The sequence below is a fragment of the Microdochium trichocladiopsis genome, assembly GCF_020744255.1.
Source record: "Microdochium trichocladiopsis strain MPI-CAGE-CH-0230 chromosome Unknown B0I36scaffold_8, whole genome shotgun sequence".
NCBI lineage: Eukaryota > Fungi > Ascomycota > Sordariomycetes > Xylariales > Microdochiaceae > Microdochium > Microdochium trichocladiopsis.
The window spans coordinates 2,929,973-2,955,623 of record NW_025763551.1 but is presented as its reverse complement, the minus strand read 5'-3'; the positions used below and the strand labels follow the sequence as shown (position 1 = coordinate 2,955,623).

General features: G+C 57.6%; 9 protein-coding genes across 9 annotated transcripts; 5 read left to right on the top strand and 4 right to left on the bottom strand.

Moving 5' to 3' along the window:
• The first annotated feature begins 23 nt into the window (after nt 1–23).
• Nucleotides 24–2,018, top strand: B0I36DRAFT_331005 (glycoside hydrolase superfamily). Its single transcript, XM_046154917.1, has one exon. It carries the CDS (start codon nt 352–354, stop codon nt 1,573–1,575), a length of 1,224 nt encoding a protein of 407 aa, XP_046009827.1. The 5' UTR covers nt 24–351; the 3' UTR covers nt 1,576–2,018.
• Nucleotides 2,019–2,485: 467 nt separating this feature from the next.
• On the bottom strand, nt 2,486–5,574 carry B0I36DRAFT_331004 (uncharacterized protein). Its single transcript, XM_046154916.1, has 8 exons — nt 5,231–5,574; nt 5,114–5,137; nt 5,000–5,047; nt 4,884–4,936; nt 4,330–4,823; nt 4,196–4,270; nt 3,534–4,138; nt 2,486–3,475 (listed from the first exon to the last, which is right to left on the bottom strand). Exons 1-8 carry the CDS (start codon nt 5,471–5,473, stop codon nt 2,618–2,620), a joined length of 2,400 nt encoding a protein of 799 aa, XP_046009826.1. The 5' UTR covers nt 5,474–5,574; the 3' UTR covers nt 2,486–2,617.
• Nucleotides 5,575–7,100: 1,526 nt separating this feature from the next.
• B0I36DRAFT_366150 (uncharacterized protein) lies at nt 7,101–8,446 on the bottom strand (the record flags this gene model as incomplete). Its single annotated transcript, XM_046159249.1, has 2 exons — nt 7,101–7,928; nt 8,066–8,446. The coding sequence occupies 2 exons, from the start codon at nt 8,444–8,446 to the stop codon at nt 7,101–7,103; spliced, it is 1,209 nt and encodes a 402-aa protein (XP_046009825.1).
• A 368-nt stretch (nt 8,447–8,814) lies between these two features.
• On the bottom strand, nt 8,815–9,996 carry B0I36DRAFT_376307 (uncharacterized protein; the record flags this gene model as incomplete). Its single annotated transcript, XM_046160441.1, has 3 exons — nt 8,815–9,433; nt 9,605–9,866; nt 9,933–9,996. 3 exons carry the CDS (start codon nt 9,994–9,996, stop codon nt 8,815–8,817), a joined length of 945 nt encoding a protein of 314 aa, XP_046009824.1.
• Nucleotides 9,997–11,065: 1,069 nt separating this feature from the next.
• On the top strand, nt 11,066–11,895 carry B0I36DRAFT_248985 (dolichol-phosphate mannosyltransferase; the record flags this gene model as incomplete). Its single annotated transcript, XM_046150431.1, has 2 exons — nt 11,066–11,181; nt 11,277–11,895. 2 exons carry the CDS (start codon nt 11,066–11,068, stop codon nt 11,893–11,895), a joined length of 735 nt encoding a protein of 244 aa, XP_046009823.1.
• Nucleotides 11,896–12,951: 1,056 nt separating this feature from the next.
• Nucleotides 12,952–13,919, top strand: B0I36DRAFT_248110 (uncharacterized protein; the record flags this gene model as incomplete). The annotated part of the gene is made up of 2 exons (XM_046150353.1): nt 12,952–13,117; nt 13,177–13,919. 2 exons carry the CDS (start codon nt 12,952–12,954, stop codon nt 13,917–13,919), a joined length of 909 nt encoding a protein of 302 aa, XP_046009822.1.
• Nucleotides 13,920–14,566: 647 nt separating this feature from the next.
• On the top strand, nt 14,567–16,343 carry B0I36DRAFT_249224 (bacterial low temperature requirement A protein-domain-containing protein; the record flags this gene model as incomplete). Its single annotated transcript, XM_046150459.1, has 4 exons — nt 14,567–14,720; nt 14,866–15,848; nt 15,915–16,011; nt 16,144–16,343. 4 exons carry the CDS (start codon nt 14,567–14,569, stop codon nt 16,341–16,343), a joined length of 1,434 nt encoding a protein of 477 aa, XP_046009821.1.
• Nucleotides 16,344–16,728: 385 nt separating this feature from the next.
• Nucleotides 16,729–20,252, bottom strand: B0I36DRAFT_352437 (uncharacterized protein; the record flags this gene model as incomplete). The annotated part of the gene is made up of 4 exons (XM_046157108.1): nt 16,729–19,066; nt 19,124–19,699; nt 19,768–19,967; nt 20,049–20,252. The coding sequence occupies 4 exons, from the start codon at nt 20,250–20,252 to the stop codon at nt 16,729–16,731; spliced, it is 3,318 nt and encodes a 1,105-aa protein (XP_046009820.1).
• Nucleotides 20,253–23,273: 3,021 nt separating this feature from the next.
• Nucleotides 23,274–24,480, top strand: B0I36DRAFT_160559 (uncharacterized protein). Its single transcript, XM_046148652.1, has 2 exons — nt 23,274–23,403; nt 23,495–24,480. Exon 2 carries the CDS (start codon nt 23,596–23,598, stop codon nt 24,310–24,312), a length of 717 nt encoding a protein of 238 aa, XP_046009819.1. The 5' UTR covers nt 23,274–23,403; nt 23,495–23,595; the 3' UTR covers nt 24,313–24,480.
• The last annotated feature ends 1,171 nt before the right edge of the window (nt 24,481–25,651 follow it).

Genomic DNA, 25,651 nt, shown 5'->3' with positions numbered 1-25,651 from the left:
TGTTCCTACTGTCCTGCTGCAGGGTCAGGCGGGCGTGGTGTGGATGGTGCTGCGCCTTCTTCTGTAGGCTCCTTCCTCTCCTCTTCTCGATCTTCAACTTCCCAACTTCATCATCATCGTCCTTTCGTTCGGCTGCTCACTTCGTCAGAGTCTGCCTGTTCTTTCCTCATTTTCGCTCCTTGCAACACGCTCTTTTGGCTGTCTCACACACATTGCCACACCATTCGTTGACTGAACACAACCACACCTTTGTAATCAAGACAGTTATCCTCCTCACCTAGGCCCTACGCCATTCCCACACAGCAAACCACCCAGCACAACTTCTAGACCAGCAGCCTATTCGCCGCCATCATGCGTGCCTCCGCCGTTACCCTCGCCGCCGGCCTCTTCGCCGCGAGCGCCGTCTCCGCCGAGAACTACCTTGGCTTCAACTCGGGCGCTACCCTCCCAGACAACTCTGCCAAGTTCGAGAAGGACTTCGAGGCCGAGTTCCGCACTGCCCAGAACCTCGTCAACGCCCCCGGCACCTTCAACGCCGTCCGCCTCTACACCAACATCCAGGCTTACTCAGAGGGTGCCCCCATCGAGGCCTTCCAGGCCGCCATGAAGACCAACACCAAGATCCTCCTCGGTGTCTGGGCCTCTGGTGTCCAGAACATCGACAAGGAGCTCGCCGCCCTCAAGACTGCCGTCAACACCTACGGCAAGAAGTTCACCGACCTCGTCATCGGTATCTCCATCGGTAGCGAGGATCTCTACCGCATCAGCCAGACTGGCCTGATCAACGACCCTGAGGGTGTCGGTGCTGGCCCGGACGTCATTGTCAAGTTCATTGGCGACTTCAAGAAGGCCTTTGCCAACACTGCCCTCAGCAGCATCCCTGTCGGCCACGTCGACACCTGGGACGTCTGGGCCAACGGCACCAACAAGCCCGTCATTGATGCCGTCGACTTCCTCGGCTTCGACACCTACCCTTACTACGAGAACGGCAAGGGCAACAGCATTGACAACGCCCCCAACTTGTTCGACCGTGCCTACAAGGCCACCGAGGCCGCGGCCGGCGGCAAGCCCATCTGGGTCACCGAGACTGGCTGGCCCGCCACTGGCCCCAACTGGGACCTGGCCGTCCCCAGCGTTCCCAACGCCAAGCAGTACTGGGACGAGATTGGCTGCGCCAAGCTCTTCAACAAGGTTCCCACCTTCTGGTACAACCTCCGCGACTCGAACCCGGCCAACAAGATGCAGTTTGCTATCACCAAGAACCTCTCCACGACCCCTCTGTTCGACCTCACCTGCCCCAAGGTTGTCCCCAGCTCCACCAGCTCTGCCGCTACCCCTTCGCAGACCAGCTCTGGCGCGACCTCCCCCTCTGGCTCCGGCAGCAACAGCAACACCGGCTCTGGCTCGGGCTCTAGCTCGGGCACTCCCACTGGCGGCAGCAACACTGGCTCTGGCTCCGCCACCCAGGGCTCGGGCACTCCTATCCCCACTGGTGCTGCTGCCGGTGTCGGCCGCATCTCTGGTGCCGTCTACGGCGCCCTGGCCGTTGTTGCTGGTGGCTTCGCCCTCCTCTAAACGAGGGACGAGCTATCGGTAGAGGCGTCGAGTGATCCCGAGTTCTGTATATAGACTGGAGCCGTTGTCGAGATAGAATGCGTCTCCTGGTCCCTTAGCGTCTGCTTCCTGGCGGGTATATGCCACGTGTTTGCACAATAGAATTGTATTTACTCCTGCATCTCTTAAAGTGGATGATCTCGTACCTGTTCTTGAACATGATGAAGTGTTCATGTTGTGCTGGTTTGTTCACCCCTTCACGTTGTCAATCCCAAGAACTCGTTACTGTTGACTTTAATTTAAACTTCTCGCGCCCAGCCCTAGTAGCCCGACTCGCAGCTGCAAGTAGTCAAGTAGAGCTTCATGGCTGGACAGCGCATGGATTGGTCCTAGTCCTAGAGGGGAAACCAAACAGTGCTTGAAATATCCGAAACGAAAAAAAAAAAAAAAAAAAGAAAAGAAAAGAGAAGATGATCACAACAACAATGATACCTCGAGTTAGGGGGCCCAAACTTAAAACAAGATTACTTGTTGTCGCACCTGGAAATCGGACGAGGTGTGTGACGGCCGACATTATTGTTTAATAATAATAATAATAATAAAAACCCCCAACAACCCCCAAAAGCTTTCTTCACAAATGGGAAAAGACAGGCAAAATCATGCTTGTAGTGGCCATGGACAACGACGGACCGCCCCGCCCAGTGTTTGAGAGGTCCGGCCGTTTTTACATGCACATGTGTGCACATATATTTTTGACTGCCTTATTTGTATGCACCGAGTCCGTTTTATATCCTCCCGCCCTGGGAACCAGACGCTGGTTTGGGGTGGCCTTGGAGCAAGTAACTATTTGTTTCATGGATTCATTACGTGATCGCATTCATTCTTCATCCTTGGTTAATTTCGATTCAGCCAAAGGTCACACGTCGTCAAGTCTGGGAAACAATATCGCTTTGTGTATATCTTTATCATTATATCCAGAGTCTATATGGTTGCTCATTCATGTCGTCATTAACCATAACCTGCCAGCTTCTCGCAAAATCGGCAGCTCTTATACACAGGTTCTTTAATGTGGCATGCCTTGTCCTGATTCAGCATGAGGAGGTGATGCCAACGGCACCGTGCTCCGTCGCCGCTCATGCAGATCCTGTGCCGGGGCCGTCGCTACGCCCTCTGTTTGGCCGTGTGGGGGAGAAGGAGACGGCATAGCACCGTGTTGGCTGTATGTGCTGATGCGATTGCTTCGTTCACGATGTTCGTGGTCGTCGTACAGATCCACGGGGTACAAGTTGATGGTCGAGGCCCTGTGGGTAGCCGCGGCGTGATCGTCGTGGTGGCCGTCCCTGGTCGGATCATACGGGCTCACGGGCACCTCTCCTCCAGCGCTATATGGTTCGCCGAATGTCGACTTCCGTGGGGTGCTGTCAGGACTGTGTTGTGGGGACGGCGCCATCAGCCCTGGGCTGCGGAAATCGTCGTAGGCTGATACTCCGCTAATGTTGCGTTGGTGGCCGGGCCGTGCACTCGCTGCTGACCGGATGTGGTGAAGTGGAACATGTTCAGCGACAGTTCCCTCATGGTGGTCGTAATGCCCGTCGCTCTGCGGCTTCTCGACATTAAGGTATTCCTTGCTCGCTGAATAGTGGCCCAGCCCAAACTTGGTTGGATGGGGCAAATGGGTCATGACCAGGATTAGGAAGTATACCAGTGTGATGACGGGCAACATCCACGCACTGCCCATGAACCGGTCGATGAAGTCTTCGTTGAGCACGAGAAGACCCGTAAGGGACAGGCCTACGCCGCAGAATAAGCAGACACCCGTCCGGAAGATGTTGAATGGGGTCCACCCCTTGCGCTTGGACATGCTGTGCATGATGCTGAGGAAGACCATGACAACTCCCGCGCAGGCAAAGGCATATATGAACTAAAACAGCGATGTCAGTCTGCGGGTGGTCCGCGAGGAAAGGGCAATGAGCACCTACAATGAGAACAAATCTCTGAGAGATGGCCATTGTGCTCTGGGATTCGATGTTTTCTATGCTTGTAGAACCCTCTAGCCTATTCTCGGGCGCCTCTATGCCAAAGGCATAGAATATGGAGTTCGTGAGAGTAGATAAGAGCTCGACCATGTGATTCAGAAACTGTTCATACTGATCTTGGTCCGGGTTGTCTGCGGCATAGAACGAGTCTCCAAGACCCCGGAGCTCCTCGAAGATGTCCGACAGATCGGAATAAGTCTCAATTTGTTCGGCGGGCGGGTACTTTTTGAGCCACTTGTATACCACATCCTCGAAAGCCTTCACGACGTTGTCCGCGGTGGCATCCTCAACCGTATCTATCGAGTTCACCAGGCTCGTCGTGGCTTTGTCGACGTCCTCTAAAACCCGAAACCAAATGACGAACTGACTGGCGCCTTCAAGAAGCAGCACCAGAGAGATGTGGAAAGGCAGGTGGAGTGAGGCCCACCATATCTGGTGTGCCTCGTACATAGGTTGGCCTTGTTCCTCGTGCATCCAGTCAAAGTAGAGCTGAAAGATGATGTACAAGAGTGCGGCTGAGGCGGTCATGATGCCAATCAGTTGTGGTGCTACACGGGTTCGAGATTAGCATCAGGCTGAAAAATGACGGCACAGGTTGCGCTTACTCCACATGGCAGTGTCGCCTTTGAGATATGTGTCCTTGACGATAAGCGTTACGTTCTTGGCCACGATGATGCAGCCTGGATTGCATGTTAGCCCGGAGCTCTCGGGAGCGAGACGGCATGTGCATGATACTGACCTTCTCCGATAATAATCAGAGTGAGAAGGTTGAGCCGCTCCCCAAAGTGGGAACCCACAAAGGTGAGCACTCTCGACAGCTGTGAGAACCCCAAGTGTGCTGCCATTTCCACGACACCAGCCACATACCACACGACGTAGACGCGGCTGTTCTTGGAGGGGTCAAAGCGGAAGGCGATGCCAAAATAGACGGCGCCGGCAGCAAAGTTGAGGAACGCTGTGACCAACAGAGGCTTTGTGCCCTCGGCGAACTTCCTCACTTGGTATGCGAGCACCGAGTGCTGGATGCACAGGGTTAATCTCGAGGCGGCGAGGAAGAAGGACATGGCCTGGAAGATGGACTTGATCTGATTGTCTGGGTTGAAGCTGGTGCCAATCATGGCGAAGCCGACCATGACACCGAGATGGATGGCCTTGCAGACACGCTCAAAGACACAGTCGGCATTGAAGCGGACGTCGTAGATGGTGACGTTGAGCCATGTTGTCCATAGGAGGCTGTTGACGACGTCAGTGCATTTTCCACGAGGCTGCCGAATAAGAGCGGGAGTGGCCTACACAATGAAGCCAATGTAGGAGGCCAACTGCGGCGCGAGAGCAATCTCGTGTACCTATCAGGTGTCAATTTAGGCTGAGATGGCCGTGTGACGGGGCCGCGGAGGCATTTCACTTACGCTGGTGAAGACATTGAGATTGGCCACGAACCAGAGGTCGTAAAAGAGCTGCGGATCTGGTCAGAGTCATGGAGGGGCTAGAGGAGACGATACGTGACGCGGCAAGGCACGAACCTCAAAGTTGGCGGCAGCGTGGTTCTATAAGCAGGGTTAGATCAATGTAGCCCAGGAAGCTTTACGATTGATTGTCTATGACAAGACAGTGAGAGGGAGACTGTCTGGACGACTTGCCTTGGCAAAGAGAGCCGTCGACTCTCCAATTGGGCTCTGAATTTCTGCATGATGGTGATGGTGGCCATGGCTGCCGTGTTTTAGATCGTGAGAGACGGCCGAGGGCGAAGGGGTGTGGCCATGGGCATGCGGTGGTGTGGTGTTGGTGGTGGCGGCGTGCTTTGGGGGTTTGATGACCCTGCTGGCGAGGAGGGGCAGCCGCTGGCCGGCGTAGGCAAGAGCGTCCACAGCAAAGACGGCCATGATTGTTGAGTCGCCGCGTCAACAGCACACGCACGGGTTTGCTTTGTGGTGGTCGAGAAGGACAGGCCAGCTCGACAAGCCCACAGACGACGCGGGCGGGCGCCGGCTGGGTTTTGTCTGGCCGCCCGTGGTCGGACTGCTCACACGAACCCAAGATGGCGGAGAGGGCCTGTGCCTGCCTGCCTGCCTGCCTGCCTGGCCGTGTGTGCCTGTGTGTGCCCAGCCGGTGCAGCCACGGCGAGCTGGCGGCGCAGCACGCACCAGGGCTGGGTCCTCAAGTTGGGCTGAGTGGCCGGCACACCCTGGCTGTCAAGCCCGCATGCCACTAGGGGGGCCTAGCCCAGCCGCCCTGGCTCTCAAAGGCTGAACTCTGAAGCTTATTCTCTGCATCTTGGTCTAGGATTTGGCCCGTCAGGCCCCCGAGTGACGAGGCATGACCCGACGCGCAACGTGACAACGTGGAACCTTGAGTCTGTTCCTCAACGATACCCACGAGGCGAGGCGTAACTGCCGCATATTTGACGACTTCGATCGAAGTCGGATCATGGCGCCATCGCATCGCAGGAAAACACGCGAGGGGCCCCCGGACCTGCCAAGAGAGCACACGGAGCCGAAGGTTGACACTGGCAATGCCCCATGGAAATGACGTTCTCCCCACAGCAATGTCACCAGGACCCGTGCTGGCAGGGGCTCGAACAGTGCGGCCCTCGCGCTTAGGCGCTCCACCTCCGGACGGCCCCCTAAATATAGTCCTAGATCGGCACACTTGCTTGCTAAGAACGTGCGCTAGGGTCAGCACCATCACTTCCTGGCAAGTCCCCCTCCCGCGGGTGTTGTTCTGGGTTGGCCTGCTTCGATCTAGGTATTGCCTAAGGGACGGCCACCGGGGGCGCAGCCTTGACAACTGCCTCGCACAACTGTTGGATCATCGTTGACATTCTCATCCCATTGGCCAAAGCGCCTATCAGTCACTTTGCATTCATCTTGGCCCCCACAGCGCCTCTCTGGCATGGTCCAGGGGTGCCTTGCAGGCCAAGCTTTCGCCCAGCCGGCCATAGCTCCAGCATTCGTATCTCCATCTGCAGACAATTTCCTCGTCGTCCTCGATCTGAGTCAACAGCCTCGTGCTCCCCGGTACTGTGTTTCCGCGTGGGAAGATGCAATGTCCAGGCCATCTCCTAGTCCGTAGCACATCAGGTGTAAAGGTACACCATGGACAGCAAGGGATGCAGCTCCAGGCCTCAGCCGCACAGCCACAAGCCGCCAGGGAACAAGGCTCCGTCGGCGTCGCGATACGTTCTACTCCCCGCTGATCGATCGACAAGGCAGCCTTGCGAAGTCAGCCTAGACTGTCCTGTGTGTGTGTGTGTGTGTGTGTGGTCGTGCTGCGGCAAGCTCGCCAGGAACAGAGGATTTGTTTTCGACCCCGCCCGCCCTGTCAGCACTACACTGTTCCAGTATGCTCAGTGGCTAGAGGCGGGCTTTTGCGGGTCAAACCGTTAGTGCTGACGTGGTGGTGCAGGACCCCTCCTGCCTGTTGTGCCCTGCATTCGCATTCCTTCCCAATCCTCCCGCCGCCCAGCACTGAACACAAAACATCGATCGGCGTTCAACCCAAAAAGGCGAATTAGATTAGCCCATTATCTTTGAACCACTGGATAGTCTCGTTGCCACCTTCAATCGCGTCGCGCTCGGCACGCAGTATCTCATCCAGCGCTCGTGGAGGCGGGCGTTCCCATTTGTCCCGGTAGACCTTCTCCCTGACCACTGCGAACTCCGGATCAATCAACTCTGGGTTGTCGCGGAACCTGTACAGAATCGGCAGTGGAGATCGGAGATCTGTATCAGTGCGCCCTTCCGCTGGCATCGTGGTCTCGAAGGAGCCTCCTTGTGCCGGCCCGAGAATAAAATTAAACAGGCGGCGCTCCTGATTCCCAGATAATCGAAAGATCTTGTGCGTGCGGTCTGGCCGCGCAGAGTTGTAGTACACTCCTCCTTTCTGCTCTGGAAATCTCTGGTCAAGTCGGCCCTCCCCGCCAATAACCGAGCCGCCGCGTGGCTGTGTCTCTTCATCATCGTGCTGATGGTCAAACAGCACCACGCCTCCCAGGATCCTGTCCTCAGCCCAGTACCCGACCATGTCGGCAACGCCTGCCGGGTACTGCTTGTGCGCGACGAACATCGGATGCGTGAAGAGCGTTGGCCAGGGCTCTCGAGGTGGGAACATGGGATCCTTGACAGGTCGTCTCCAATTCACGATATCGTCCACTGTAAGAGGAGCAGGTGTTTTGCCAGTGTCTTCGTCAGCCACCGGCTGCTCGCTGTCGTCGTAGAGCTTCATGTCGCGCCGGAATAGGCCGGCTGTGATGTTGTGGACTGCTTCGGCAACCAGCTCGAGCAGCGCCAGAGCATAGGCCCTGTCTCCAGGCGCCGAGGTCCGGAATCTTTCCATAGACTGACGGTCGTAAGGCCAAGTGCGTATGTAGTCAGCGTTTTCCACCCTTCGATAAATCTGCTTTGGGCAAGCAGACTAGGCTACTGTATCCATGCCATGGGCACATGCATCTCTTGTTTTGTCGAGGATAGACTTACCTCGTTCTTCAACCTCGGCAAAACCCCATCCTCAGCCAGGCCAAATCTAGCAACAATCTCTCTCGCCGCCACCCTCGCCTTCCCCGAGATCGCCGTGTGCCGATGCAGCGGATGTTCCGGGTATATGCGGTGCTGGTACCGGTCCAGCGCGACGTCGATCGTGGGCAGGCCATCCAGGATCTGCGCGAGAGTGTCGTGGGCCAGTCCTGTGCTTAGGACGCGCTGGACTGCGCGGTGCAGTGCTGCATTGTGTGCGGGACTGAGACTGGTAGTTGATGCCTCGCTTTTGTTGTTGTCGTTGGGATTGTTGCTGAAGGTAGTGATGCTCGTCGTGCTGACTTCATATGGACCCGTCGGGCGTCCTTTCAGTGTTTCTGACATTGCTGCAGGGCGGGAATATTGATGCTTTCGGTCCATGCATCAGTCCCGAACTGTGCTTCCTCGATGCCTGGATATTATCCAAACACGATATATGCGCTGATTCCTGGCGGCCTCACGGGGACTAGCGAGAAGACACAGCAGAAAAAGTGTCATCAGAAGTTCGAAGACGTAGAGGGTTGAGCTCAAGCAGAACAGAATCGAGCTGGTCAATGTTCGGGGATTTGTTGGTTGGCAGCAAACAAGAAATCCACTCTAAGCGCGCGGCAGCAGCACTGCCACGCTCGGTACGATTGCTCTTCAGACGTCTACAGAAACATACTATCTCCTGCACAGCATTCCTACAGCAAAAAAGTGCCAAATATCGATCTTTATTTCGCCCTCACCCTCTTGATGACGACCTTGTCCCCTTCCAACTCCCACCCAACGCCATCATTGGCCGCTAAACTAGCCCACTTGGATCCGGCACACTTCTCCAGATACCCCAGATCTACACTGAGATATGTCTTGCCGAAACACTTGAGCGAGTGCCTCCTCATACCGTCCTCGGCATACTCGAGCAGCCTAGCCCGGTGCCCATCGACATGTCCCCTGAGGCGATTGAACTCGATGTAATTGTCGTGCGCCAGCGCGTCCAGCACGGCGTCGATCTTGGTGTCGCGGAACTTGTACCGGCTCCTCACAGCATACGCCTCGGCGAGGTTTCCCCGACGACACGCCGTGTCGAGGATGAGATACCCGACCACCTCGTGCGTCTCGACCGTCGTCATGTTGTGGACCGGGTGGATCCGCTTGAGCAGGTGCAGCATGGCTGCGTGGTAGGACTCTGGGTGCTTGGCGAGAATGGCGAGCCGGATGCAGAAGAGGTACGCCTGGATTGAGAAGTTGTCGACGCGCTTGGACGCGAGAATTCCCTCGCGGAGCTTGCGCAGGGCGGAGAGCACATCTGATAATGATTTGGCATGCTCCTCGGAGTTTATTGAGCTGGCACTGGGCACCGCTGAAGCTGCTGTCGTTGCTGTTGCTGCCGACAGTCGGGCTGGAATATTGTTGTCTGCAATGGTCGCATGTCTACTCGCAGCCATGCCCTTGACTTTGCTTGGTTCTTTTGCAGTTGTCGCCGTTCCGTCCTGGTGTGCTGGTGCTGTAGGAATCTCTGACTGATTCAAAACCCCAGAAGTCATCGATAAAGAAGCGAAACGGCGGAGTAGCTCGTCGCGCTCCCCTGCATCTGAGCAAAAGGCCATGTAGCGCTCGACAATTTTTGTGTAGTACCGCTCCTGGGTCTTGAAGTCGAGCAGGCGGTTGTCGCCTTTGGATGGCAGACCTAGAGCTTCAAGAGGGTCTAGCTCAACCGGCTTGAGCCGGCTCCATGGCGCTGAAGGAGTCCTCCCTCGTCCTCGTGATGAGCCTGGCGGCGGTCCTGGCCGGTGATGTGATGGTTGCTGGTGTTGGTGGTGGTCGCGGGACCCAGAGCTGCTGCCAGCACTGCTGCCACCTCGGCGCCAAGGCTCGCTTCCCCTGCCGCTGCCGCCTCCGCCTCTTCCACGCATCTTTGTGTCTAATGGGATGCTCTGGGCGGCCAGATGTCCATCCTGATGCAAGAATGGAGCAGGGACGCCTGTGGTCGCAGCATGAAAGTGTTGATGTTGACACAATGAGGCGCCTGTTTCGTGGTGGGGACATGTCCATGGTGGGGAATCCCTGTTTGGCCGGCTCGCGAAGGGGTCCTTCCTCCTGTCAAGACTACGGACCTAGGGATGGAATGACGACCTGCAACTGCTATTATCGATGACTTGTCAATATCGCCGCAGCACGCCGATGTGCCTGTAAGAACCGCTGCGCATGGTTGAATTTGACGTTCTGATGGACCCGTTCTCATTATATGGAGGGTTTGTTTTCATTTTCGGCTCATCACACTCTCCGGTTGCCTTTGAATGATGAATGGACCTCTACACAATTCCATGTACTGTACGACGTGGCCTCACACAATCTATTGGCAGGAAATTTCCAAGTCAGATATTATGGCCAGCCGTGCCTCATTAGGATTCTGGCGAGCTTCATTGTGTTTTGTTCAGGCGTTGACCACGCACATGAATCTTGAAATTCGTCGATCCCCATGGCGCCGCTAATCGATAGAGCCTGTCTGAGACCCGAGCACGATACAACTCATGCATCAGAGCTCGTGTCTTCGTGATTATCGAATCTACTGTCTTTGCATGATCTCGCATCCAAGTCACAGTCATGACCCAAGTTACAGGCTAGATGAGGTGACGAAGACCTGGGCTTAGTCATGTAAAGGAGACCCGTCAGAGCGATCTCTGGGTGGGCCCCTTTAGTGGGACCCACTTTTTAGCCCAGTGTCGAACGAGGACACGCCGCAACTGCGCTACAGCGAGCGTGTTCAATCGGCGAGCTCCACGCGACGGCCTCAATCCAACCTTGCTGCCCCTGTCCTCGACCAAGTTACCCAAGCACCACCGAACCCGCCTCGACTCGATCCAGCACGCTCCTTTACTTCCATTCGCTTCTTGTCGCTGCCGCCTCGCCTCGACTGTTTCGATATCATCCATTCGGCGTTCCCGATTTCCCTCTATTCCAGCAACCTTGCCCACCGACACAATGGCCCCCGCCAAGGCCCTTAGCAAGGACAAGTACTCGGTCATCCTGCCGACCTTCAACGAGCGCAAGAACCTGCCCATCATCACCTGGCTACTCAACCGCACCTTCACAGAGAAGTACGCCCGCCATTGACACCTCCAACCGCGGTAACCGTCGCAGTCTTCGAGAGAGCGCACACGCTGACCTTTGCCCCCTCCCCCTGAACTCGCAGCAACCTCGACTGGGAGCTCATCATTGTCGACGATGGCTCACCCGACGGCACCCAGATCGTCGCCGAGCAGCTCGTGAAGGCATACAGCCCCCACGTCATCCTCAAGACACGCACGGGCAAGCTGGGCCTGGGCACGGCGTACGTGCACGGGCTCAACTTTGTGTCGGGCAACTTTGTCATCATCATGGACGCCGACTTCAGCCACCACCCCAAGTTCATCCCGCAGATGATTGCCAAGCAGAAGGAGGGCAACTACGACATTGTCACGGGCACGCGGTACGCGGGCAACGGCGGCGTCTACGGCTGGGACCTGAAGCGCAAGTTTGTCAGCCGCGGCGCCAACCTGTTTGCCGACACGGTGCTGCGCCCCGGGGTGAGCGACCTCACGGGCAGCTTCCGCCTGTACAAGCGCGCGGTGCTGCAGAAGGTCATTGAGAGCACCGAGAGCAAGGGCTACACGTTCCAGATGGAGATGATGGTGCGCGCCAAGGGCATGGGCTGCACGGTCGCCGAGGTGCCCATCAGCTTTGTCGACCGCGTCTACGGCGAGTCGAAGCTCGGCGGTGACGAGATTGTCGAGTATGCCAAGGGCGTGCTCAACTTGTGGCTGAAGGTGTAAGAGAGCCTGAAAGGCGGCAATGGCACATTGATTGGGGAAAGCGCGAGAAGATAAAGATATCAGCAAATGGTAATTAATGAAATTGAGGGTCAGCGAAGTATCCAAAGTGCTCGATAGTGAAGGTTTCTCCCCACAAGCCTTCGTCTGTCGCGAGATAAAGTTGCATACACCCGGATACAGCCCAATTTTGTGGGGTTGCATTTATTGCGTCAAGACAGAGGTCGACGACTGCAGGTTCGCTCTTGATGCCTGCCACGTGAGATTCAGTTCTCAGCACTGAATGCGAGAAAGGCTGCGAGGCTGGCAACTGAGTGTTCTGGTGCTGAGTTGACAAGTAGCCGCAGGTGGTTGCAGGTGAAGGCCTCCTCGCAGATCAATGCTAGGCATTCCAGCAAGGACATTGGCTCATCCAAGACCACGCTCGTGCTGTCTTTGTATTGCCCAGATTGTGCAAAACAGTGTTTGGCAGAGCATTGCGGACTGCAAAGGGCGGTGATATGCTCGGAGACAAACCCACCTTCCCCGGCCGGGCGGTTCGGCACGGTGATTATTGTACGAGAGAGTGGAACTGGTTTACAACTTCAGTCGTTCGGTCCCTGCGCTAGCACACCCTAGTTGTCTGCATTTACTTGTTGAGCTTCGATGAGCTAATCTGACACGCAAACACACGCTGAAGAGACGTAGATGAAGAGTGGCAGGGCCGCCGGGTAATCGATGCCGCCGCCGTGGGGAACCTCGGCCGGGTTGGAATGGAGCGATTGGGGTTGGGGTAAAAGCTGGGGGGTGGTTGCGCTTTCCCCACAGTGGATTCTGAAAGGGCCCCCATCATATCTGACCCGAGGCTTCTCTCGGCGCGCCTGCATGCGTACTTTATAATTGCTTGGCCTGTTCCTTTTGTGATTACCCCGCGGATGTTGACTTTCCTGCTGCTCATACACCCAGATGTCGAGCAAGACATTGGACCCTAACGCAGAAGACGACGACAACTTTACAACTGCCCACTACAACCACCAAACACCCCTTGATAGCCTACACAGACAAACCAGGCAGACCACCATGGCGGACCGCGTCTCACAGATTGCCGGCCAGCTCAACTACCCCAAGGGTATGCTGGCCGGGCAGGTTGCCATCATCACCGGTTCCGGCCAGGGCATTGGCGCCGAGGCGGCCCGCCTCTTTGCCAACGAGGGCGCAAAGGTGGTCGTGGCCGACGTGGATGCCAGTACGTTTTTCCTGTCCTTGCAACCTTGCAGCATCACATCGCTCCCGCCAGATAATTAGACACACTAACCACGGCCAACCCTCTCTTCACCGCAACAGAGAAAGCCCAAGACGTCACCGACGCCATCAACAAGTCCGGCGGCTCCGCGATCGCGGTGGCCGGCGACGTGCTCGACGACAACTACATCAAGAAGCTGATCAAGGAGGCCGCGGCGTTTGGCAACGGCAAGATCCACATCCTCGTCAACAACGCGGGCTACACGTGGGACGGCGTGATCCACAAGATGACGGACAAGCAGTGGCACACGATTGTCGACCTGCACGGCACGGCCCCCTTCAAGCTGGTGCGCGAGGCGGCGCCCTACTTCCGCGTCAAGGACGGCGAGCCGCGCAGCATCGTCAACATCTCGTCGACGTCGGGCGTGCACGGCAACGCCGGGCAGATCAACTACGCGCTGGCCAAGGCGGGCGTGACGGGCATGACCAAGACCATCGCCAAGGAATGGGGGCCCGCGTTCGGCGTGCGCGCAAACACGGTCGCCTTTGGCCACATCCAGACCCGCCTCACCCAGGCCAAGGAGAAGGGCGCCTTTGTCACGGGGCCTGACGGCACAAAGATCGACCTCGGCATCCCAGAGGCCACCAAGAAGGCCGTCCCCGCCGAGCTGCAGCACGCAGACATTGCCCTCCGCAGGCCTGGCACCGCCAGCGAGGCGGCCTCGGCTGTCCTGGGCGTCTGCAGCCCGCTCTTCTCGTATGTGACGGGGCAGACCATCATGGTCACGGGCGGACGCAACATGTAAGATTTGCGCAAGGTTAAGGGGGTTGTGTACATACATGCTGCGGAGTATAGCGAACATCTGGTTTGACGTTGGCCAATTCCGTGATACGTGAAAAGGTGCAGGGTGAACCCACAGATATGCATTCGAGGGATTGCCGTCGTTGGTTTTCTCGTCTTCGTCAAAAGTGCTATGCCCGAATTGGTTCCGGCAAGCTCCGTAGTGGGATAATGTGAGAGTGACCTGACGGGATCGAATCATTGTGACCTTGTAGGATTTGGCTCATCCAGATTGCGCCGACTTACAACACTGATCGCCATCAGACATCCTGGCCTTCTCGAAGCCCAAAGCGGTAGGCAGACAATCGAGGCTTTCAAGACATCATCCTCAGTGGTCTGGGAAAGGGTTCATTCCGCCCTAAGCAATCAGCTCTCATCTTGCAGGTTCAAAAACCCCCGCACCATCACAAAGGGACCCCTGGAGACTCAGCCGCACAACTCGAACTAACCTTAAAACCTTGTGTGCGCTTACTGAGATCCCCCCCGATGACCCCTTACAGAAAGTCGGCCCGGTGCCCTTTTTCCCGCTCATGCCCAGTTTGTTCCCATTCGTTCCTTCCCTTTTTCTTGATTTGCCATGCGGTATTAGCCCACCACACACAAAAAACCACGATGAATTGCAACGAGCTGCAGGAGCAGGCACGGCCGTCGCGGTATCTGGTCAAGCGGCCCAAGGCACTGCAGTGGTTCCACAATGGCCGGCTGTACAAGGCCAGCGACGAGGAGCGGCAGGCCGGGCGGTTCGAGCTGTTCCTCGACCTTCTCTGTAAGTCAGAAACCCCAAAAGTCTCCTCCGTGACGACGACTACGCATCCATCATGAGAGAGAGAGAGTTATGAGCGTATTGCCATTACCTTTGTGGACTGTATCACTCACCTATGCTCCTTCCCCTCCCACCTCTCCGGTATTAGACGTCGCCATTGTCGCCAACTTTAGCGAAGAGCTCGCCGAGCACCCGGACGGAGCCCACCTGGCCAAGTACATACTCATCTTTGCGCCGGCATGGCACATCTGGGCGGACCTGCGGGAGATTATGAACTCGTACTACACCGACGACCTGGCCCAGCGGCTCGTGATCCTGTGGGTCATGGCGCTGCTGGTGCTGTACGCCAACAACGCGCCCGTGATCGGCAGCGGCGCAGACGCCGCGGAGAGCCTGGCGGCCATCCAGACGGCCGCGGGGGCGTACGTGGCGGCGCGGTTCACGGCGGCGGCCGTGTTCCTGGTGAGCTCGTTTGCGAGCTACCAGCACCGGGTGCAGGCGCGCATCATGGCCGGGTTCATGCTGGGCGGGATGCTGCTGACGATCCCGCTGTTCCTGCCCGGGGTCGACCTCGCCACGGGCAAGGCGCCCGTCGCGGCGGTCCTCATCGTCTACCAGGAGGCCACGTGGGCGCTGACCCTGAGCCCCTGGATCAAGAGGCGGCTGCGCCTCACGTACAGCACCGCCGTCGACATTGCCCACGAGATTGACCGGCTCGCCGCCTTCTTCATCATCATCCTCGGCGAGTTTGTCTACTCGGTCATCGTGGGCAACCCGGCGGGCGTCGGGCTCACCTCGGGCTACGCAAAGGCCGTCTGCGTCCTCGTCGTCGCCTTCTGCCTCAACTGGCTCTACGTCTCGGGCGACGGCAGCCTCGCCGCCACGCACCCGATCCGCAGGTCCGCGTGGACCGCGTTCGGCTTCTTCCTCCTCCACCTGCCCCTCTCCGCGAGCTTCCTCATCGGCGGGCACGTCGCGGCCATCGGTGTCGGCGAGGAGGTGTACGAGATGGGCCAGGAGTGGCTGCTGTGCGGAGGGCTGGCGACGGGCCTGGCCTGCCTGTGGGTGTACGCGATGCTGTACAGCAGTCATGACGATGCCGACCACCATGACGGGCGCAATGGAAATGGTGTCGGTGATGACCACGGCGGCGGGGCGACGACGGGGAGGCACAACCTGCATGATGTCGGGTGCAAGCTCCTGCTCCCCAAGACGCTCCGCATCGGGATGAGGCTCGTCGGCGCCATCCTCCTCGTCTTCCTCCCGCTCATGACCCGCAAGCAGACCGGCGGCAGTGCCCACGACGGCGAGCAGCACGGAAGGCTGCGGCAGAGATATGCTTACCCAGGCAGCAGTCATGCCGAGGCGTCGTCGTCGTCGTCGTCGTCGGCGGCAACACCAGGGGAGGAAGGGCATCACGGGGGAGACGAACCGGCCGTCGACGCGAGGACCTTCCTGGCCATCGTCACGGCCATTGTCGTCTTCATCACGCTGTGGGAGATGATTGGCGGCCTGACGCGGGACTTTGCCGTGTTTGAGAAGTGGGACAAGGAGGCGAGGAATCCGCCCGTGGAGAACGGGTCTGACGAGCCCGGGCTGGTTGAGGATGGGCACAGTGATGAGTGATGATGAGTGGGAGGACCTAGCACGTGACCGCTGAACGAGGAGGCATATCGATACTGTAGAGACTGGGGCGGGGTTTCGTGACTTTGACCCAAGTGTGGCTGTTGTTGCAATCCTATCAGCCCTTCATCATTTTCATGTTGATCTGTAGCCTTGCCAGAGTTGGTCATCCTTATCATGTTGGAAAATCCTTGTAGATTTGACGGGCTCTTGTCTATTCAAACTGTTACTTCTTTTGGCTCCTCTTCTCTCCACCTTCTTGGGTATTCTCGCAAAAGTTTAAGGACCAAAAAAAACAGAAGCAAAACACACACCGAACTGTTTCCATTCCCCTGTGTCCACCTCGTTCTCGTATGAGTCGACACTCTTTGCACGTCTTCGGCAGCTTTTACTTCCGCCCCTCACCCTTCTCCCTCGAACTGGCCCTGCTCATGCTCGTGTCCCTCCTCGTCAGCGTCCTCCAGCTCTTGAGGGAGCTGAAGCTCATCGTGCGACCGAACCGACGACCTCCCTCGTCACTGCCCTGTGAGAAGGCGCCGCGGCTGACAGGCTTGTCCTCGAACAGGCGGAAGCTGCGCTTGATCGCCTTCCACCCCTCCATGCCCAGCACGAACACGACCAGGCCGCCGAAAGCGAGAGCCCACTCCCAGGTGATGGTCTCGTGCTTGAAGACGGTCCTGTTGAGGCCGGGAATCGACACGACGGGGAACACGCTGAGGAAGCCAATCACGACGGCCCAGAAGAGGAAGCGGTTGTCGTACACGTCCTTGAAGACGGGGAATCTGGACTCGTCGTCCGGGTTCAGCCGGAACAGCGAGCGGCGGATGTCCTTGAACTCCCAGGCCGACACGAGGATGGTCCAGGTGAGCAGCGCGAAGACGGCCGCGCGGGCGCGGAACACGGGCTCGCACACGCCCGACTCGTGCCACCCGATGTTGCAGTTCTGGCCCAGCTCCCCGCCGTTGACCCCGTAGACGACAATCACAAACGTCATGAGCGTCAGCACGCCCATGATGGTGCCGTACACGAGCATGTCGATGAGGACCTGGTTCGTGAAGACGCCGCGCTTCTTGTCCTGCGGGGGCTTGCGCATCACGTACGCCGCGGCCTTTTCCTTGCCGAGACCAAAGGCTGGGAAGGACGAGGTGACGAGGTTGATCCAGAGGATTTGCAAGGGGGAGATGGGGAACACGGAGAGATCGTCCTGGTCCTTGAACGCCAGGCCGCAGATGAGAAGGATCACCTCGCCCACGTTGGAGGTGAGCAGGTGCAGGATGAACTTCTGGATGTTGTCAAACATTCTGCGCCCTTCACGGATGGCGGCCACAATCGAGTTGAACTTGTCGTCTGTCAGCACAATCTTGGACGCCGACTTGGCCACATCAGAACCCGACCCCATGGCAATGCCAACGTCTGCACGGGACAAGGAGGGGGCGTCGTTGACACCATCGCCAGTCATGGCCATGAAGGCGTCGCGGCGGCGGAGCGCCTCGATCATGCGTGTCTTTGTGTCGGGAGCACAGCGCGCCAGGACTAGCGGGAGTTCGGGCAGCGCATCAATCTCAGCGTCGGTTAGCTTGTCGAAATCCGCAGCCTTCATGACGAGGGCCTTCGCAACCTCCTGACTCAGGATACCCATGTTGTGCGGGATGATGCCGACTTCCTTGGCGATGGCTTCAGCGGTGGCCGGGTGGTCGCCAGTAAGCATGTGCACCCGGATGCCGGCGCTCGAGCATTCTGCGATGGCTGGCGTAGTCTCTTTGCGAGGAGGGTCGTAGATGCCCGCGAGACCGAGAAGGGTGAGGTCCTGCTCGACACGGGCACGTAGTTCCTCCTCGGCCTTGGAGTCGTTGCCGGAAACCTCGTTCCAGATGCCGTCCCACTTGCGCGAGGCGATGGCGAGCACGCGCTGGCCCTGGCGGGCAAAGACGTCCATCTGGTCGAGGATGCGCTGCTTGTACTCGTCCGTCATGGGCTGGGCGTGCTCACCAGTGCCGACTGTTGTGCAGAGATCCAGCACGCGCTCGACGGCGCCCTTGGTGAAGACCATACTGTGCTCGAGCTCCGGCCCGTTGTAGATGACCGACATGCGCTTGATGCTGCTGTCAAAGGGGAACTCGGCGACCTGCTTCCATCCTTCGCCCTCGACCACCTTCTTGCCGCGCTCGAAGCGGTGGGTAAAGACCTGCAGCGCAATCTCGGTCGGCTCGCCCGTGACTTTCCATTGGGGCTGATCGGGAGGAGCGTCGGCCTCGTGGCGGACAGTGGCGAGGTTGCAGAGTGCCGCGGACAGGAGGAAGTCGCTGAGCTCCGGGTTCAGAGTGGCCTCCGGGTCGTTCTCGTGGTTCTTCGGGGGCTCGGGCTTCGCCGGGTTGAGCTTCTCGTCGGGCACGTCAAACTTGAGTGCGGCAGCGCTGCGCTCCTGGTCAAAGTCGCGTGTCTGCGCGGGCTCCTCATCACTGGCTGATGGCTCGGGCGTGTTCTCGGAAACAGTTACACGCCCCGCGGTTGGGTTGCTGGGGTGCTTCGAGTCGACAACTGTGTAGATGACGTTGGACGGCACCCAGACCTTGCGCACAATCATGGCGCCTTGCGTGAGTGTGCCGGTCTTGTCGGAGCAGATGTTGGTGACACCGCCGAGTGCCTCGAGAGCCGACAGGTCGCGAACCACGACATTGGACTTGCGCATGACGGTCACGGCAACAACCATGGTAATGGTGAGAACACTGGGGGATGATCAGTATGACGTTTATGGGACAGTTTCAAGGGGATTGCAGACTTACGCAACAAGCGACTCGGGGATGATGGCGATGCCGGTGCTGATGGCATAGATGACGACCTCGTGGGGGATGTAGAACTTGTTGACGGAGAAGACAATGACGGCCAGGATCAGCGCGCAGCCAAACAACGTGTAGGCCAGCTTGGACAGCTTGCGCTGCAGCGGCGTGCCTTCAGTCAGGCCGAGGAACTTGCCAATGAAGTCGTACGCCCGCCTTGTGCCGCCTACAAGGGGCGCACGCTTGCCGTACTTCTTGTAGTTCATGGACCGGCCAGGCTTGCGCGTCTTCTTCTGAGTCGAGGCCGCAATCTTGCCGACCTCGGTCTGCATGCCCGTGGCGATGACAATGCCACGGCCGCGGCCCTTGCGGACGGTTGTGGTGCCGTATGCCACGTTGATGCGGTCGCCAATGCCGAGCTCTTCGTTGTCGAGAATCTCGGTCTGCTTGTCCACGGGGATTGACTCGCCCGTCAGAGACTGCTCGTCGGCGGCAAAGTTCATGGCTTCGAACATGCGGATGTCGGCAGGGATCGTGTCGCCCATCTTGAGGATGACAATGTCACCAGGGACGACCTCGGCACTGTGGAGTGTCTGGAGTTAGAGCAGGGAATTTGAGGGGAAGCTCGCGTCGAGTGGTAGGAGACGTACTTGGGAATGACCTGGGTCTTGCCGTCGCGGAGGACGTTCGCGCTAGGGGCGGAGAGCATCTTGAGCGCATCCATCTTCTTCTCGGCGCCATATTCCTGGTAGAAGCCGATCGAGACGTTGACTATGATGACTGCAGCCAAGACGCCGCCTTCAATCCAATCTCTGATCACGAAACTCAGAATGAGGGCAAAGAAGAGGACCTAAAGAGCGAGCCGGGATTAGCATTGACTTGCTGGGCTCTGTCTGGGCCGGTCGTGCCTTTTGTGACGGGGTATACATACCAGGACCATGGCATTGACAAGCTGCTTGATGAAGATCTTGTACCAAGGAATGGCACCGCCCACGTCAAGCTCATTCTTGGGGTATTTTTGCTGGAGCTGCGCAACTTGCGCAGAGGTCAGGCCCCTGTCCAGGTCCGTCTCCACTGCCTTGACGACATCTTCGACGGAGAGGAGGAAAGGCAGCCTGGGAAACTCGGCGGCCATCTTGCCGGATATTGGGGGTGGCTTAAGGGTGCGAAGGCCGTAGCGCTGCGAAAGCGGACGGCATAAGTTGTGATGTGTTGGATGTCCTGGACGGACAGTAACTTGGACAAAAGTTGTTGTAGTTGTTGACTTTTTAGCAAGGTTCGTTATCAGAGCAAGGTTCAGGGCCGCTCGTTGCTGTCGTCGATCTTTGTTCCAAGGTTAAGCTTCTGGTCGAAGCTCTTGGGTTTGTCTGGCACGGAAGAGAGTTGACCCGTAAGATACTCGTGGGGGATAAGCCCGATTTATATAACCGAGGGCAGGCTCGCCAGGTCACGACGAGGAACTCTGGAGGATGCAAGGAAGATGCAAGGCCACGAGTGCCAAGAGGTTCCAAGACCCGTGGTTGTGTCATTAGTGCCGTGGGGGAGAGTGCCTGCTCTCTTCCTTGCAACTGCACGCTGCGAGTACATACGATAAGCCACGAGACGTGCCCACTCAGCAACGCTTAGGAGGGGCAGGCACAGTCGAGGAGGAGCCGCAGCAGCAGCATCCATGACCACACATTCCCGGTGGCCGGGTCCCCTGTGCCGAGAGGACATGACCATTGGCTACTGGGTGCGGACGCAAGTAAACAAGGCCGCGATCAGACCATGTGCAACTCGGCAGCTCGTCGGCCGCGAGATTGGCCTTTGGCCGACGGTGGTGGGGACGGGGAGGTCCTGGAGGCAAAAGGCTTGAGTCGGCCCAGAGGGGCGAGAGCGGCTCGGTGTGCGAGAGCATCTGACGTGCTGTTGGGAACGGCGCGGTGCTGGGCGGAGGGCTTGGCTCTGGCATGGCGGGCGGCTTGGCTTCCACGGCGCAGGCCACGATAGGTGCGTGCTGGTGCCATCCATGGATGTCACAGCACTCAGATGCGGCGGCCGGGTGGCGATGCCGGGGGGGGGGGGCCGCTTCTCCAGGTGTCCACCCCCGGCCGCCGCGTGCCCGGCGAGTCCGGGCCTCTTCATGGCTGCTCTTCCGGCACAGTCAGTGCCCTACACTGAGTGACTTATTACAGGTCGCACGGTGACTCGGCCCTGACACTAGGCAACGGGGCAAGACACGGAATTATGCTGATACAGTGACAGAAAAGACGCTCGGCAGCCGTCGCAAACGCGGGCAGAGACATCCAAGGCGACAGGCCGGAGCCTGAGGCCGGAGGAGAGTTTGCAGAGGCCTTGGCAGCTTGGCATGGGCGCCTGAGGCAACAACCTGCGTCCAGTCGACTGCGATTGTGGTGCAAGACCATGGCTTGGCAGGCGAGCACGTGACGCGGTGCTCAGCGCAGACGCTTGGCGGGCAGGTGGGGCCGGCTATCACGGCAACGGGCAGCGCGGCGGAGCACCTCGGGGCCTGCCCTCTGTCCGTCCGCTGGCCCAGCGCTGCGGCTTGGCGGTTCTCGGCTGTGTGGACCAGGGTCGTGTTTGCGCGTGCAACACCAGGGGCGAATGGAAACAACCAGTCCTGCCCAGCAGAAGCTGCAAGAAGGCCATGGAATTCACTGGAGAGTGGGTGCAGTCGTGGAGACAAGACGCTGGACTGACACCATCGTCATTGCGTCAGACCAGGTCTGTCGTCGATCCTCGACCCTCTGCAAATGCCCCTGTCGTGTCTCCGCATCGCCGCATGCACTCAATTCCGCGAGCGGGGAGATGCATCGAAGTCCTTTGGAAGCCTCACAGCTGGAGCAGTTGCCGATATCTACTTGGCCCCGAACTATCTCTGTACGATAAAAGGAGAAAGAAGGAGTGTTATGGCACCAGTCATGGGCATGAGTTTGCGCAGCGCAGGCCCGGCGGGTGGCACGTCTGAACACACCTGATCCATTGCTTCCATGCAGCAGATGTTTCCCATTTGCTTTTCCTCAGTCCTAAGCTGCTGCTGAGTGAACAGTCGAGTTCAGGCCAGTCCGCGGCCGGTGTTCGAAGCCAGCCTGACTATCTGTAAATCGTGGTCACGACCCTGCGATACTACTAGGATGTGGTGCTGACGACAGCATCTGCCTTCAAAGGGCTCGGCCGCTTGGGAAGTGTCGGAATACTTGCCCATCAACCAGTTCCAGGAGAAACTGTTTTTATTCCAGGCAGATTATCCGCAGGAAGCTTTTGATAGTACGTATACAGAATTGACCGTCGCAGACACCAGAGACATCCAATTCAGAAGCCAATGCGTGTGCCTGAAGCCTGGCACAGGGTGTGGAAGCTGGCTGCCATCACGAAGAATCCAGTATCATGAACGGCTCGAGAGTTCAGTCAGTTCCCATCCCAGCCGTCTTTGCAGGGGTGTCCAGGAATTCAAGAGGCCATCGAAGCCCTCAGACTTGCCTCCTGTGTATGTGAATGGCCATTACCTCTTCAGGTACATGGCACGCATTTTTGATTTAGAGATTAGAGTTGGCCCAGGGCCTGCTTCAACGTTACGGGGCGGCGGGGCCAATCAGGCCCCCCGTCGCTCTTCCCCGCATGCTGTTTCTGTGGGTTCGCAGCCGCATCCGAGCCGCTGTTTGTGTGTGGGACGCGCAAGCCGGCCGGCCCGTCACAGAGAGTGCCTCGCCTCCAGCTCGTGCTGCTTGTGAAGCGAGGGTGGCAAGACCTTGGGAGGCATTTGACAGTCATTTGAATGTCTGGGCTTAGGTAAGCCGGCAGGTTGGCCAGACCGTGCCTCGCCCACGCTCCCACCCCGTTTGCGCCATCTGATTCGCTCAGGCACGTCAGCCAGCCAGCCTCCACTGGCAGCTGCGACCTTGGAAGCTTCGCCAACCTCATCTGCCTCCCATCTCTCCCGTCGTGGTCGCTCCCAAACTTCTCCAAAACATACTCCATCAACTCGCATCGTGATCGCCTCACCCAGCACAACTCACATCTCCGCCATTGACTCCTGCGCCGTCTCCCTCGCGCCGTCACCACCCTCACCACCCCGCTCCACCCTTTGCGACGACAGCCATTTCCTAGTTCTCACCACCAAATTACGTCATCAGCCATGGCCGACACCACCTCCACCAACGACGTCAAGCCCAGTATGTCCTGCCAGCATCACCTGCTACACTGCTTTCCTACTTCCCCCTTCTTCTGCGGTCGTGGCGCAACTCGAATATTCTTGGAAGGAACTCAGTCCTTCCACCCGCCTTAACGTGTGTCGCGGCCGTCCAATCGTAGCGCTTGTCGCATGTTCAAGGATTCTGACCAATCAGGCTTGCTAACGATTTGGCTGTAACCTTGTAGACACACCTCCCTCGACAGCCGCTGCCGACGGTGCCCCAAAGCCCACGGGCGACAGTCTGTCGCAGACTTCCTCTGGCCTGCCTCCCATCACCAAGGAAGCCATGTCTACTACCGGAGCACCTCTGGTGCCGGCGAACCCCATCACGCAGACCAAGGTCCCCACTCCCCCGCCTGAGCCGGCAAATGACCCCGTCCCGTCTTCGAACGACAAACCGGCCGAGGCGCCCGCCTCTATGAATGAGCTCAAAGACAAACTCGACGCAGCTGATGCTCTAGGCAAACAGCCAGAGAAGCCTGCCGAGTCTGGCGCCCTAACCGACCAGGACACGTCGGCCGAACAGGACACGTCGGCCGAACAGGCCAAAACCGTAGCTGCCCAGGCACCCCCCAAGCCGGTCACAGTGCAGGAAGTCGCGGATGAGGCAGCAAGCGCGATTGTCATGGACAAGGCTCCCGAGCCAATCGAGGGCACTGGGTCGCTTCCCGTCGCTACTGAGGAGCCGGCCCAGCCAGCGGAGGCTTCGAACACGGTGCCGGAGTCCTCGGACCTCGCCAAGCCGGAAGTTGAGACAGGTGATAAGCGCAAAGCTGACGAGAGCGAAGTCGTGAATGGAGCTGCTGATAGCAATGATGACAAAGTGCAAGACGAGCCGGCTGAGAAAAAGTTCAAGACTAACGGCGGAGCAGCCCCTGTTGCTCCGAAAAAGGTCGGCCGCCCAAAGAAGGACAAGACCGCCGAGAAGAAAGCACCTGCTCCCATTGGCAAAACTGCCCGGCGAACCCGAAGCCAAGGTGCCATTGCTGGCGAGAGCCTCTGAGATGACCCACCACTGCCACGATTGAAAACTCTGAGAGAGTATGAAGGTTTCTTGTATGCTGGACGCGGGGCAGATGCCTGGAAAGGGCGGCCTCCCTGCTTTTATTTGGTTTCTACAAAATGGCGTACAGGATGGTTTGGCTGCTCAAAAGTGTGCAAGCCACCGCGATGTAACATCTTGAGGCAGGCTTGACAGGCATTGGAGCATTTGCCCATGTTTACATGATCTGCTTTTCCACATTTCTTTAGCTTGCGATGAGGGATCGCACTCCACAAAAGCTTCTGATATGATCCTTTTTGTATCTAAACTCGCAAGCTACTGGAGCTAAAAGAAAAACACCAACGATAAAGGTTACTAAGAAAACACTTGCCTACTGGGACCAGCTGACCTTCTTGTCAACGCGAGATGTATCCTTAATAATGATGGCCAGCCTTTGGGGTGCCTTCCATGCCACCTTGTGATGAATTTCGGGATGATAACGTAGATAAGCACCAGCTAGTCCTTTCGTGCTTGTTCAAGGGTACATTCTCAATAGTGTTACCCGAATGAGCACGTCCGGGGTCCCAGGCTATGGCTACTACCTACCATTTGAGCAGATACTAAATGGAAAGAAGGTAATAGAGTACTTTAGTGATACATTCTTCGTTTCACACATCATTGTCTCATCAGAATGGTCTAGTGCTCTTTGTTAGTTTCAATTCGTAAAAATCTGAGCATCAAGGGCAAATCCCCGGGGCCCATACTGAAATGATCTGAGGCCCGGTGTGCCTCCCTGTACTTTCCCTGTGTTGCTCCCTGCTGGGCTTCGCCGGGACGCAGAGTTACTGAACAGTTTTTGCACACTGCCCTGGATTAGCAGTCAGGGATGAATAGATTATGTGATATATATTTCTCTAGAACTGCCGGCAGAGTACGACCTTTTATTCAGACTGTGGCTACGATGTGATGTTGTGTTGCTTGCTTGCTCAAGCTCAATAAGAGAGGATTCGACGTCCTTTCAGGCCTCAGAAAAAGATGTCATGACAACTAGCATCAGCTAAGGAGCGGTCATACTATGCCGCTGTCCTCTGGTATCAGTCGCTTTTGCTACTGCTCCTCGAGAATAAGTTATCGCGGCCCTGTTGGACAGATGGGGTCGATAAATCTTGTGAGGCTGAAACGGATCCCCTTTCAAAATGAATCAGACTCGCAGCGTTCAATCAGACTGGGAAGCACGGTGGCATGTGGTGGTTCAAACAACCATAAGGACCATTGAGCTGTGCGAGAGCGGTTTAACACGTTGGAGTCGCTGAGAGCTCTTTTCTTTTATTCCTTTTTTTTTTCGTTTCTTATTCATGTA

Excerpts from the sequence above, each read along its gene's own strand:
- B0I36DRAFT_160559 (XM_046148652.1), top strand. The coding sequence starts at position 23,596 with ATGTCTACTACCGGAGCACCTCTGGTGCCGGCGAACCCCATCACGCAG.
- B0I36DRAFT_331004 (XM_046154916.1), bottom strand. The coding sequence starts at position 5,473 with ATGGCCGTCTTTGCTGTGGACGCTCTTGCCTACGCCGGCCAGCGGCTG. Across the intron at positions 4,824-4,883 it reads TCCTACATTGGCTTCATTGT|CCTCCTATGGACAACATGGC; the intron begins GTAGGCCACTCC and ends CGTCGTCAACAG. Across the intron at positions 3,476-3,533 it reads CTCAGAGATTTGTTCTCATT|TTCATATATGCCTTTGCCTG; the intron begins GTAGGTGCTCAT and ends TCGCTGTTTTAG.
- B0I36DRAFT_331005 (XM_046154917.1), top strand. The coding sequence starts at position 352 with ATGCGTGCCTCCGCCGTTACCCTCGCCGCCGGCCTCTTCGCCGCGAGC.